General features: G+C 30.5%; 2 protein-coding genes across 4 annotated transcripts in view; one reads left to right on the top strand and one right to left on the bottom strand.

Moving 5' to 3' along the window:
* Positions 1-1,072: 1,072 nt before the first annotated feature.
* LOC106107390 (glia maturation factor beta) lies at positions 1,073-4,224 on the bottom strand. Its single transcript, XM_013288231.1, has 4 exons — positions 4,016-4,224; positions 3,368-3,477; positions 2,463-2,550; positions 1,073-1,883 (listed from the first exon to the last, which is right to left on the bottom strand). The coding sequence occupies exons 1-4, from the start codon at positions 4,121-4,123 to the stop codon at positions 1,764-1,766; spliced, it is 426 nt and encodes a 141-aa protein (XP_013143685.1). The 5' UTR covers positions 4,124-4,224; the 3' UTR covers positions 1,073-1,763.
* A 319-nt stretch (positions 4,225-4,543) lies between these two features.
* The window catches only part of LOC106107277 (copper-transporting ATPase 1), a 42,848-nt gene continuing 32,222 nt past the window's right edge, over positions 4,544-15,169 (top strand). Inside the window, exons 1-3 of one of the 3 annotated variants that reach the window (XM_013288066.1) lie at positions 4,544-4,820; positions 6,700-6,767; positions 8,500-8,533. In XM_013288066.1, coding sequence (XP_013143520.1) covers positions 6,755-6,767; positions 8,500-8,533 — 47 coding nt within the window. In that variant the 5' untranslated portion in view covers positions 4,544-4,820; positions 6,700-6,754. Of the gene's footprint in view, positions 4,821-6,699; positions 6,768-8,499; positions 8,534-10,165; positions 10,337-15,169 lie in introns of those variants that run through there. The other 2 variants (XM_013288065.1, XM_013288064.1) reach the window with 2 other exon arrangements.

The raw sequence follows: 15,169 nt of genomic DNA, 5'->3' as shown, positions 1-15,169 counted from the left end.
AAATGCAGTACTCTTAGTATAAAAACCGTTCAGCTTAGTCCATTCAGACATACAAAATGTTCTAAAACATCGGCAAGTTATTATAAGTTTAAGGGCCTGTACCAAATTGTAAACTGTGTGATCACAATCTAACGTGTAAAATGTGATGGAAATATCGGATTTTGTTCCCTTATTTGACAGTGAAGTCATTTTTAAGCTATCTGAGTCTCTATCAGCTAGTGGTGGGACAGGCCTTTAGTATGACTTTATATGAATGGCATATAAGTATATAAAAACTTCTCATACCATCCAAATGACAAGATTTTTGTATAGACTAGGTCAGTGATTCTCAACCACTGTGCCGCGGCACATTCATGTGCCGCCAAATTTCAAGTGTCCCGCCAAATTTTGCATATTTTTGTCATAAACTATTTACGCAGTGTATTCTAGTAAGTATATAATTTTTATCTTTTTCTTTGTGTGCCGCTAAATTTTGAAATCTTTAAATATGTGCCGCAACAAAAAAAAGGTTGAGAATCACTGGTTTAGGGTACTGACACTAACAGATGAATGATAAAGGTGCGATTACACTGGACACGGCAATTGTCATATATCGGTATCAATAATTCTTTGTCATATAAATATATACTGTTTAAAGTTGCCATGTCCCGAAAACGCACTTTTCTCTTCTGTTCTGAATGTTCAAAGTTTATATATCGATGGGTGACAAGCTATTTCTTTCAACCGCCATTTTATGCAATATTGACTCATATATTGAGAATTTTAAATATGTAACAAATAATGAAGTATGCAGAATTATAGTAATTTTAATCTGGAATAGGTCTGAAAATCTTTCAATTGAAATTATTTCCAGGATTTGCTTTTGATTTTTTTTTAATGAAGACTTTAAATGGCTCTCCTGAACATTTAACCTAATGGCGCTTAAAACAAATAGCCTTTCACCCAATAATATGATGTTTATGCAATATAAATGTTATTTTACTAGCTTATACATAAAAATACATAAGAGTTTTTGTATAACATTAATTTAAATAATATAAATGCAATACCATGGTTAACTTTTTATTTTAGTTTTTATTATAACAAAAACTGCATATAAATGTGTTTAAAATATTCTTTACGAAAATAAATTCATCGACGTATTAATTGGAATATAATTGGGACTATTCACAATAAAAAATCTATTTTATTAAATTAAAAAACGAGTATTTTATTAAGATTCATAAAGCTTTTAAGTAAATAATAATATAATTTATTTGGAATGTCTTTATGTAAAACACCTAGATTCTTGTTAGTGTTGGAGTTCTATTCCAGCCTATTTTAGAAAAATTTTGGTCCAAAAAAGGTTTATTAAAAATTTTGGTAAAACAACAAATACATCTCTCACATGTGCGCACATTCTTATTATTATGTATATATATCCTCTTATTCTAATTATTATATATTGCTTGTAACAGCATTTGGAAAGTAAATACAAACGAGATACAAAAACACAAGTCACTGGCAAGAATTATCAACATTCAATGTGGCAATACTTAATAATGTACTTTGTTGATTAAATATAATTTAAACATACTTAAAAATAATACTGGACTGAATTTTTAAGGAATATTCTTTTCAATTTTAAAAGATTTTGAAACTCAAGTAAAACTTAAAAAAATATAATTTCAATAATTTGTACATCCTGTACATACAATTTAAAAAAAGTGTGACTTACTTACTAGTTTTCTTACAAGTGACCTGTATCCTATTGGTATTAAAATCTATCTGTTGAGTTTCTCATTCAGCCAATCAGATGTGAGTTCATCGATCTCCCGAACTTCGAGAAGTCGCGGTGCCCCAACCGCCGCCGCCAGGGCGCGCTGCGTGCCCGCGTACATTACCTACATATAGCATCATCATTACCTCCCTATCCTACTCCCGTAGGGTCAGCGCAACAAGTTTTTGTCCTCCAAATAACTTTATCATATGTCATCTCAGTCATCACTCCCTTTTTGATCATGTCACCTTTTACACAATCCATCCATATCTTTCTAGTTCTACCTCTACCGATGTACCCTTCCACACTCATAACTAACATTCTCCTTGTAACATGCGATTCATCCAGAATTATTCATTAAGAAATTTTCTTAATGAGCAGTTCTTAGGAAGCCTTTGCCACTGGCATGGATAAGCCAGAGGCTTTATTTCTTTTTTAAAAAAAAAAACACTTCAATAAAGAAATTATTTCATTCAGATTTTTGAACATGCTGTATATATGGTTACAAAGCAACACAGACCTGTCTTTTATAATTTCATTGATATTTTAATGGCATATGTATCCATTGTGCCAATAGCTGGCATGCCAGCTTCTATCTCATTTTACAAGCATGCGAATTTCTTAAAGTCTTATTAAGAAACTTCAACACAATTGAGTAATCTAATACTACACAATATATGCTATAATAAAACAAAGTATATACCTGTAATTCCATATGTGCATCTCTGGGTGTATAAAATATGAAGCACATAGGAAATGAGGTGCGCCCATCATTGTGTTCCATTTTGTAACTGTAAATATAATAAAAAAGTGCATTTTAATTTAGATTTCCACTACAGTTCTATTGTTGTTTACATCTGTCTGCATGTATGTTTAACTAGCTTTTGCCTGCAACTTTGTCCATGCAATATTAAGAGAAAAATTAGTTTATATGCCCGTCTATGCCAGCTACCCTTCGTCGTGTCTAAATTGGCCCAGGCATTTCGGAGATTACTCCGAACAAACGCGGCTTGTGGACAGACAAATTTTTTTAAATGTGATTTTCGTTATCAGCAAAGCAAATGTAATACACCATCTTCCCGAAATCTGGAATTTTTCTATTGATATTATAGACATTCCATTTTTATTATATTATATGTATATCTGAAAGAGACGATCTCGTACGGGAAGGTACGCGCAAGTAAAATAAATAAGAAATAAACCAAAAACAACTTTTAATAAAAATTTACAAATTAAAAAAAAATATACACATTTCAGCCTAGCGTTGTGTGTGACATCTGCTCGAACAATAATGCTTCAAATATTTACAAAAGAATAAATAAAAAATAAACATTCTTATTTTAAAAAAAGGATTAAAAATAAAAATTTAAAAAGGATTATTGCATCGCCAACAATATCTGTGGTGCCACCAGAAAAATGAAGGTGAGTGATAGTTATTGAATAATTAGTTTAATGATACATGATCAATGTCAGTCAATCAATGGTCACAAACAAAATGGAACATATATTCTAGCAAGAAAGATTGTATACAATAAAACTAAGTAAGAATACTATATCCAGTAATGGATAAGTGAGCCATGAAAGCCCATTATGTACTTGAAAAGATACCTGTATATAATAAATCGGGGCTGATGTGAGGGCAGTATATCCTGCAGTTCTTCAAGCTCCACACTCTCTAGTTCCTCATCCACTTCTAGTGCTTGTTTTTCTCTGTTCACCTGTAAAGTGATAAAATAAAACAACTTTAGAAACAAAGAACCCCTTTTCTGTTCCCTGTGGTTGTGCTCAACACCAGATAAACCTCAAATGTATCAAAGAAGATTCTTATTGGCAATATTTTCTTTTTAGCAAGAAGGGAAGTGAAAATAACACCAACCAAATATATTTGTCTTGGTTTTTACAAAAAAATGGTGTATAAGCATACAATTTTATTTTAACATTGAATAAATTGGTAACCAGAACAATGCTTAAATGTAAATGTAACAGATAAGATAAACAGTTACTGCAGTTGAATGTTCACTGCTTTATTTACAAGTTCCTGTCCGTAACTAAAATTGATTGTGACTCATTCAATGTTCTATATTTTCTATCACAGAAGCATTGTATAATTGAACAATTGTTGGATGTAATTGTGACAAAATTTACAATACAAGAGACAGGACAGCAAATATACGACTCTACGATGTAATTTATATTTATAAACACACCCGAACAATTAAGTAAAGCCCTTTTCCTGTTTACAAGTTTGAATCTTACCTTTAAAATTAATGCTGAATTAGAATTGTGCTTTTGAAAACGAAACTTCTTTAATACATTTTTTACATCTTCGCCGATGTCACAAACGTTAACATTTTGCCCCGACATGGTCAACAAATTACATAAAATGTTCAATTTTAGGCGAATAAATCGCTATAAAACGCAAATAGTGGCCGATCCCAAACTATTCATACGTCAACAAAAGTTATGAATGGACTTGTCAAATTACTCTTTTGACATTGACATTAACTGTTAATGGTTAAGTTGTGTTCAGTTAAAAGTATCCATTTTATTGAATTTTCACGGACTACCTATGTACTTAAAGGTTATTAACATTTTAATTTAACTATTATGGTTTTTTATTACTAAGTACAATATGGATATTATTATTGAGATAAATAATCGGTAACCATCCAACAGGTTTAATTTGAACATTATAGAATAGTCTGACTTTTTTGCGTTAAGTTGGTCAATATCACATCACAAGTGTCAAATGTCAATTCACATCATATGTCATTGTCAAATATTAGTTTCTGTTTCTGAAAATTATTGTTATAAGTATAACAGTGTTATTTACGGCAATTATCATATTTGAGTGATAAACGTAAAAACACATCATGTTTAAACTTGCGGATTTTGTGTTGTAGGTATTTTCAACAATCAATGTAACTGTGGTAGGTTAGTCTTTGTGTGATTATCATTTTTTAGAAAGTGTAACATACAAAATTCGTTGTATTCATTGTACTATTCTTTACATTGTGATTGTATGTGGCCTATATAGAAGTCAATAGCATTAACCTTATATGTAAGTATTTCTATAGCTGATAAATTGTACTTTTTTATTAATATCGTCTACTCGTTAAAAAGAGGTCGTTTAAAAGTTCTGCGTTAGAACAAAAAGTTTAGTAGTTTTCTTAATGTAATCAAAATTTATTTTAACACATTTCTTACAAGCGTAATATGTAAAGATAAATTAAATGCAATTTACATGACCTTTTTATAAAACGAAATATATGTAATAATTTTTGCTTATAAAATAGAGGGAAATATTCTATACAATTTATGTGATTTTTCTTTTATAAAGAGAAAAATGCTTTAATTGTTTAAATGTATAAACAATGTCCATAACAATAACAATGTCCGATCCTATCTTCCTGTTACATTCAAAGCTCTTTTGTTTTAACTACTATGATTCACAGATGTTGATAAATAGATTTTTACTAACAAGTTTTTATTAAGTTTGCTGTATGTAAGAGTTTTGACATCTTTTTTCATCTAAAACATTAGGTTATTTTTAATTTACTTTATATCAAAAATATTATATGTATAATTTGAACTAGCATATCAAAAAAAAATATTTATTTACTGCTAATGTGATTTATGGGAATATTTATATATTTATATCATTTTCCACATTACATTATGTATATTTTAAAAATATAATACAAGTAGCTAGTTGGACAATATATGATAAGGATAAATGTCTTATTGTATAGATTAATTTATCTGACAACTTTAATAATACCCATATGAAAACTTGCAAGATTATAGCCTCTTATCACATAAGTTTTTATTGCTGTACTATATAGTAACTAAATGTGAAATTTAAAATAAACCACTACAAAAAATTGTGATTAAAATTTGTTAAAAGAAAAGAACTTGGGACACTTTTTAATAATTGCTATGTAAGTAAAGTCATCATTGAATAGATAAAATTATAGATTAGTGATTAAATACTGGATTAAATGTAATATGCGGATTTTCCAATTAATTGTTGGATATGTCAATATTTTTTTTTTTTAAATTCATTCTTTTATTTATTTATTTTAATACATTCAAATAAATTGTCTCTTTCATATATCTCAGGTAATATCTGAATTCACTCCCTTCTTAACTTAACTTCTTTGTTGCCATGCACAGTTAATTTTAACATTTATGTTATTTTCTCTGTAATATGTACATAACTAACTTTTGACTTTTCTTTAATACTAGCTTTTGCCCGCGACTCCGTACACATGCAAAAAAAAAACGAATGTGTGCTTGTGTTCTTCCAGATTATACTCTACATCTATACCAAATTTCATCGACCGTTCAGCCGTTTAGGCTACAAACTCTAACAATCATCCATCGAAACTTTTACATTTATAATATTAGTATGAAGTATGATGTTTTTTGTTATCAAAATAATTGAAGTATGAAAATGTCTGTAATCAATCTAGGACATAAGCTAAGTAGACTTCAAGTATCACTTAACACTAATTAGTAATTAGTAAATCATAATATATTAACTAAAACTAGTGTTTGTTTGTCTCCTAAAAAATTAAAAACTACTGGAGAAATTTTAATGTCTTAATTTAGGATTTCATGGTTATGCTTTAAAAAACCTAAAAATAAATAAGGGGTTTTAGTTTTTTTGGAAATTCTGACATTGTGACTTTTTTTTAACCTTATTATTTATATTTTTTGTCATAGATAAGTACAGTCGAACCTCTGTAACTTCAAAAAAATAATGTTTCCTTCCTTTCAGAGACCAAAACCTCTACAACATGACCCTTGAAAACTTAAAACCTCTATAACTTAAAATATTTTATGTTTCCTTTGGTAAAAGTATATTTCATAAGATTTTTGTACAAAATTTAATAATTTTTAATAAACAATGTTGATGGTTTTATTATCTTTTACAGATGAATTGAGAATATGAAGAAAACCAACTGTTATTGTGGGGAAATCTAAAACAAGATGGCTTCACCTAGTAAGTGTCAATTATTTAAATATGTGGATATTATTTTTAATTTTACATTTTTTGACAGAATTATATGTAGCCTATATTACTCAGGGATAATGTAGCATGATAGTTGTGAAAGAATTTTTCAAATTAGTCCAGTAGTTTTTGAGTTTATTCATTACTAGTTGTTGCTTACGATTTTGCCCGTGTGAAATTAAAACCTAACACAAAACATAGCCTGTCATTGATAAAATAGATTTTTAATGGTGAAAGAATTTTTTAAATTGGCCCAGTAGTTTTTGAGTCATCTCAATACATACAAAAATATAAATCTTTCCTTTTAATAATAAACGTAGACAAACACACATAAATGTAAACCATACATTGTGTGAAAATTAAACTTCTAACACGAGATATATGAATTTGATTTTTTTTAATTTCTATTGAATTTCCTTAAATTGATTGGTTTGTTTAATATGTTGCAACTTTTTTAAATTAAATTTATTTTAAAAGTCATGTCCTTGAGTGCGATCGTCGTATGTCGCGCGCAGCTAACTCGGCCACAAAGCCGTTTGCAGTGCCGAATGATAACTACCAGTGGACGATAACGAAGGCAATTGCCCGCTCGAGTGTTCATTACATAGTAACGCCTATTCATAACTTCTTTAACTAGCTATTTCTCGCGACTTCGTCCGCGTAAAATAAAATAATATAGCCTATGTTACTTACAGATAAATTACCTTTCTGACGGTGTAAGAATTTTTAAAATTGCCCCAGTAGTTTTTTAGTTTTATCAAAATATACAAAAAAATACAAATATTCCCTCTTTATAATGTTAGTGTAGATAATGAATTGTGTAGTGTATTATTACTTGTGCTTTACGAAGTGTTGAAAATCTATTAAATGTGTGTAAAATCAGTTCTGAACCGGTTTAAAATATCAGTATACGTATCTTTGAATCATTGAGCCGTGGCTCAACGCAATCAACTCACGCTAATCATAACTCTATGCAGATACAAATTGTACTGATCTGTAGCCGATTCGCTGATCTGTTACACTCATACGAATCGTGTGCTGATTTTCTGGTCATCAATTACCAGCGTTACCATATCTAATTTTGATTGATGGATTTTAAATTGATATCTAACATGTTCAAGTGTCACCGATAGATGGCGTTGTTTGTAACAACACATTTTTATATGAAAAATAGTTTCTGCTTACCATAATTACCAGCGTTATATATATTTTTTTTACTAGAAATGCTACTGAATATATAATGAAAACTGAAAGCTTTTAAATGAATAACCAAGGCTCTACTTATAATATTTTTATAAAAGGCACATATTTTATAATCGCCAATAGCCTAATGGTTTTGGGGTACGGACTACCGATCTTGTGGTCGAGGGTTCGAATCCCGGCATTCGACTATTGTCGTGAAACATATCTTAGCGTAAGCCTCAAGCTTAGTTGGAGTGATAAAAGGAAATACAGTAGAGCCTCGATAACTCAAACCTCGGTAACTTAAAAACCCCTATAACTTCAAAAAATAATATATTCCCTTCCCTTCAGAGCCCAAAACCTCTGCAACAAAGATTTGATAACTTAAAACCTCTATAACTTAAAATATTTTGTGTTTCTCTTGGACTTTAACTTATCCAGGTTCTACTGTATTTAAAAATGTAGTAAAAAAAATGTTTTTTATGTACTTGTAATTGCTTAAAAGTAAATAATTAATGGTAATAATTGGTTTTGTTCTCAGGCGAAGACACGGAAATGCTGGAAAAACCGCCACCGTAAGTGTAATTCCCCAATACATTTAAGACAAAATAATGTTATCCGGTTTTAATTTTATTAAAAACCTTGTTATTCTTATATCTAAACTAGTTTTCGCCTGCGACTCCGTCCGCGCGAAATTTTAAAAAAAGTTAGTAGCCTATTTGTTCAGAACTAGACTCCTCTACATTCATGACAAATTTCATCGAGATCCGTTCAGCCGTTTAGGCTACAAACTCTAACAAACATCCATCCATCCATCGTAACATTCGCATTTAAAATGTTTATATGATATACGTAGATGATGCGTAAACTAACTATTATAATTCATTAGTTAGATAGTCGATAGGGAACTTTGACAAAAGTTTATGAGTTTTCATATTAGATCTAGAAACACTTGTAAATATATTGTCGTCTCCTTCTCTCTCTATGTAAGAAACAGAGATAGCAATATGTTTAAATACACGGTTTTGGTAGTGAGTTCAATTATAAAATTCTAGAAATTAATCTTGAGTACCATGTCAATCTATACTAATATTATAAAGAGGAAATCTTTGTATTTTTGTATTTGTGTATGTATTGAAATAACTCAAAAACTACTGGGCTGATTTTAAAAATTCTTTCACCAGAAAGGTAATTAATTAAATAAAGGTTATCTGTGAAAAAAAGGGAGAACGTGATAGGTTATATTTGTAATTTCCCGCGGGCGAAGTCGCGAGCAACAGCTAGTATATCGTATTTGACAAATTGTATAATTTGTATTAGCGATAGCCATGTTTATTTTGTTTACATTAATATTTGTATACAAGCATTTTCAAATAACTACAATGTTACCGCAATGATAAAAATCTTACCCACTCTGTAGCTTGCATTTAAAAGTTTCCTTCATTCTCAATATTATGTAAGAAAATTAGGCAATTTCAATCTTAAGGTCTACCAAATAAGGTCTTATATCCTAATCGACAGTTATAGTTCATGTAATTTCTCAAGAGGCAGGCAAGGACCGAATAACTATTACAGCTTAATCATTATAGTGTTGTGTTGTGTAACGATTGATTTTTATCGATATTTTTTGGTTTAAAATATTAATGGCATTATTTTACCAAAATAATTTGCTCTTGGTGTGAAACTTAAGTTAAAAAAGTAAAGAAGTTTACAAACATACAAATACAGTAGAACCTCGATTACTCAAACCTCGGTAACTTAGAAACCTCTGTAACTTCAAAAAAATAATATGTTCCCTTTCGATCAGAGCCCAAAACCTCTACAACATAGACCCTTGATAACTTAAAACCTCTATAACTTAAAATATTTTGTGTTTCCCTTAGACTTTAACTTATCGAGGTTCTACTGTATTTTAATATTTTGTCTAAAATACTGTCATGATTTCCACTGGATTGTACCATTAAATTGTTATAAACAAAATAACACGATTGTTTACTTAAAGTAGTTACTTTATGGTACTAGTTTAGTAACGTTCTCAGTATAATTTTATCCAAGAATTGTTGTAAATTGCGCAATATATTTAATTTCATGTCACACGTCATCGCCTTGTTCAAATGTTAGGTATACCAATTTATCGATATCTCGCATTACGCACATCACTAACACTTTCATTCACCCACATAGTGCGGTACAGTCCAGTGCTGACGCGTGATTGCGCGGAATTGGTCGCGTTTCGAGCGCGTGTTTTCCATTCACAATTTCTCATTACGAAAGTTACGAACTAAACCGAACAATAATTGTGAGAGTGACTTGTGTACTTTAGTCTTTTTATTAGTTCTAATATTTTGATATATTAAGATTTGCGACCGTTTCACCAGGTTTTTATTTAATATTTTCGAATTAGAAAACTTTAAGTTTTCACTTAATAGTAACATTAAGTATATGTAACTAAGTTTACGTAGATCGTGATTAGTATAACAAATTACTTTTGAGTAAATATAAAAACATTAGGCTTGCAAACTTTGCACTCTTATTTAACGTGGGTTTACACAGAAGGGACACAGCAATATTTTTCACTAATGTTTCACCAGTGAATCCCACGCTTATTTCTACCCATTTGTGGACGTCTACTAATTTACTATTACATGTCCTTTAAATGTTGCTAAACTATTATATTAATAATACCTAGGGCCTGACCCACCAAATTTAAATTGTCTAATAACAATCGAATGTGTATGAAAATATTGGATTTTGTTCCCTTATCTGACAGTGACGTCATTTTTAAGCTATCTGAGCATCTATCAGCCAGTAGTGGGACAGGACCTTAAGCTTGGTGCCATATCACGGAATCGATCTCCCTATCGCCGTGCATACTGAAGTACGGCTTTTTGCCTATTTTTAAATAATTGTCAATGATACTTCTTATCGTGCTAGATTAGATGTTTTAAATTTTTAATAACGCAATCGTAATAATTAATTGGGTAGGGGGGGTGGGGGGGTTATTTAAACTCGCCCCTAGCGACGTCCATGCAAATAGCTATGAAACTTATCTATACCTCATTTATGAATTCCTTAGAATGATACGGATGTTAATTTGTTTTATACAAGTGTTTCAGCAGTGTAAACCAACGGTTATTATTTAACCGTTTTTGAGTTATTGAATTAAATATTTCGCGGTGACTTTTATGACAATGAAGGTGATGACTTATTACGTTTATATTACAAAGGTTGAACTAATATTTGTTTTAATCGTAAAATAGTAATAACTTGTTTTTTTTTGTATTTAAAATGAACTGGGGATCTTAGATCATTCGTCCTTTCTTTAGTACTGTATTTATAAAATTCTATTTTGGTACTTTTCTTAGAAGGATCGATGTTACTTAATGGTTTTGTTTCTGCATAAGGCAACAGTAGTTTGTTAGCTTAACATGTTCTCTGCCTTCTGGCTACCATTGGTAATTATTACTTGTAATATTGAAATGCAGAAAATATGTAAAACCTACATGGACATAGAGTAAGGGGGGGCTAGTGTGCTATAATCTAATTTCACTGATACCCAACATATAACTTGTCGATCTACAACAATCACAGACAGTTTTTACTGTGTCTGAATAGTAGATCACGTGCATCCGGCAAACAGACCTTGACTTTGTTTTATTTTGTTACTAAAACCTGCCTCTGTTCTGATTGATCTTTGACCCGTTGTTTGAAATTAACGTAGATTTAATTGTATTGACAATGTTTACTTTGTGATATAAACACGTCGTTGCCTTTGTGTCCTTCAGGCTAATATCATCATCAACTTGCCCTTGTACTTACTGAGGGCTGGCACAGTATGTGCTCCACTTCTATACATGTCTATCAGCCATCATATTTGTATTCTATCCCTTCTTAAACATATCGCGACGCTAATGCATTTCGATTATTTGTTGACCCTCAAAGAGATAATTTGTTTTAGAAAGGTCAAAAACAAATGAAGTTTGTTTTATAAACAAAACAACGCAGTGCCAATTGTTTTGAAGAATGCCAAATAAAACAATTGGTATCACATTGTTCTTGTAACGTTGTTTAGTTGTTTGTATGAAGAAAGTAGTCGGCCGTTTGTACAGATGTTCCTATAAACATTGTTAATATTGCAAGTGAGTTTTTGTTTGTTTTTTAATAAAGGCGTTTAACTAATTTTATGATCTATCTGTTTATATCTTTTTATATGAGGCTGACTCCAAATTGCATTAAAACTTTTTTCGACATTGACACGCTTCTCTATTGCGTGAATGCTATTCTAAAATAGTAGGGGCAGTAAACATTCATTGGTCAATGGAAATAGGGTCTTAGTGTCACGCACGTTACAGTCTTCTCACCTCCATTTTGGACTCCCCTAATCCAGGATGACGTACTCTAAGCTATGTCCATAATTGGGTCCTCTAAGCAATAAGTAGTAAAAGAAGGTAACTAAATTTCAGTTACCTTATCTAGTGTTATGTGAAATTTTAAACTCGTTACGAAGGATTAGTTATTTCTCCAACTTTTTAACAAATATAAATTTAAACTTCATACAAATGTAACGGAGTACTCCACTTCTATGTGTATTTTAATACGCAATTAGTAAAATCAAATAAATAAAGTACTAGATTGCTTCTAATAAAATCACTATCTCGAGTTTTATACCGTTTAGATATGAATCCTTATCAAATATAATCAATAAACAAGTATATTCCTTTTAAACATTCCTAGAATATATAAAACCATATAAATAAAGGCTATTCATTACTTTTACAACCGAAATAGTTTACACACAATAATTGTTATCAATACCAAATAGAATCATTGTAATCTAGATAAAAAAACATTATCAATGATAACCTTGGTGTTTCCGGTGTTACCTCCTTCTCTTAACATAAAAAAAACATATTGAATTGATAACCTCTTATTTAAAAAAAAAAACAATGGTACTCTATATCTATCTATACATATATTTAGAGTGTCTGTTTGTAATATCACAATAAAAATTCCAGATTTCGGGAAGATGAAGTATTTGCGTTAGACTAGTTAAGTTAGATAGATTGGCATATTTTTGACTATTTTTGACGGGGCACTTTTTGACCGACTTCCCAAAAGAAGGAGGTACTCAATTCGTCTGTGTTTTTTTTTATATTCCGCGCTGTCAAAATGGCGTAACGAGTCGTCCTTTGTGCTAACGAAGATTGCGGGAGACAGCTCGTAGAATAGTAAATAAAACCATAAACTTTCTATAAACGGTTGTACTTCTGGAGATTAACAAAATATTATAACTCTATGGTCTTATAAAAACATCCCCAAAGGATAAAGTTATGGCTACGATGAATCAAATGCCACTAATTGTTATATTATTATATCTGTACAATAGATATATGTTTTATAAACAATATTTAGATGTACGTAACTATGAATTGTCACAATGTACGAGTCATCGTCTAATAATATTGATTTAAATGATTCAGTCGTTAGTTGACAAGTCATGAGCAGAGCCCAGTATACTAAACATCAAAGAAAATCGCACGAAATATAAAACATATGAAAATAAATAAAGGTAATGAATTATTACTCATCAGATACTTAGAAGTTATACTGTAATCCAAACTCAATGGAATAAAAATAATAAATATAGTTTATGCTTCTCAATGTGTAGCGAAGCTTTTTAATGGTGAAAGACTTTGATATCGGTCCGGTATTCTAGTTATTTAAATACACACAAAAATACAAATCTTATCTGTTTATAATATTAGTATAGATAATGCTATTTTAGACGTTGTCCATTAATGTTGAACCTTGGTATACAAATCGCTTGACTTGACTTGAATATTATGTTCATGTAAAAAAGTTAAAGTATGCAGTTTATCATATCATACTTCACACTAATATTATAAATGCGAAAATTTAGATGGATGGATGGATGTTTGTTAGCGTTTGTAGCCTAAACGGCAGAACGAATCTCCATGAAATTTGGCACAGCTATAGAGCATCGTCTGGAAGAACACATAGACTACTTTTTATCCTGGGAATGGTTACGGTTCCCGTGGGATTCATTAATTTAGTTTTTTAATGTTTAGTCGATCATTCTTTAACGGTTCAACATATCTTATTAAAATTTGCCACAGATATAAAACAAAGTCTGGAGTACACATGAGATAAGGTTTATCCCCGACAAATGTCTGGTTCCCGTGGGATACGTAGCTTTTTGGTTTTTATATAGTTCGTATGTTTTCTAATACCACGCGGACGAAGTCGCGGGTAACAGCTAGTTCAATTATAATTGTGCAGTTAAAACTGAAGGTATATATCAAGCTTATAGGCAATGCCATCGTAATGCAAGGGTTTTTATTTTCGAAGGCCTCCAAATGCCCATGCAATAATTAACAATCTATATATGGTCGTAATAATATAAAGAGGAAAATTAATGAATTTAACATTGAGGAAATTAAATGAATTTGACCCTGACTGTATAGTTTGATATTAACTGAATGCGCTTCGATTCGACCTCACACCTTTGGAATTAATTTTTAATTGTATTCCATTCCTTTATGCATTACGATGCAAACATCGTAATATTAACCTTTTATACATCTATACTAATATTATGAAGAGGAAAGATTTGTTTGTTTGCATAGGCGCCAAAACTGAACCGATTTTTTTCGCTGTCTTCGGTGACATGGCTATATAATATTGATAGATTTTTTTAATTCTGTTCGGACAAAGCCATGATCAAAAATTAGTTTTTTTATTGAAATATTATTGTCATTAGATAATATTGTTGTTTTAGAAAGTAATTACATATAGTCATAGTTGCTCAAACTGTTTTCACGTAAATTTTACTGGTTTTAACAAACCTTGCTACATTTATTAAGCTTGTAACACGGGTCACACATTTTTTTGGAACTGCGCGAATTAATTACATAAAAAAGATATAATTTTGTACTCTAGTGTGTTCGTTGATTGGCTCTTGTTGCGTAGTGTCTGCGCCGGCGTAACTTTCACTTCGTTTCCGATGTTTATCGCTCGACGCGTTTTATAGAACTCTACCATTTTTTTAGATCAATCGAAATATTTTGCAATGTCACTTTCTTTTTACTAGCAATAGTATTCTGAGCCTTTTATTTAGTTTTTGAAAATGTTATTGTTTTTTTTAATATTTATTAATATTAATAATTATAAAGCTTTTAAAGATGAAAATG

The sequence above is a fragment of the Papilio polytes genome, unplaced genomic scaffold, assembly GCF_000836215.1.
Source record: "Papilio polytes unplaced genomic scaffold, Ppol_1.0 DF822067.1, whole genome shotgun sequence".
In the NCBI taxonomy this organism is placed as follows: Eukaryota; Metazoa; Arthropoda; class Insecta; order Lepidoptera; family Papilionidae; genus Papilio; species Papilio polytes.
Note: the sequence above shows the minus strand (reverse complement) of the source record. Positions and strands in the feature narration are given on the sequence as shown.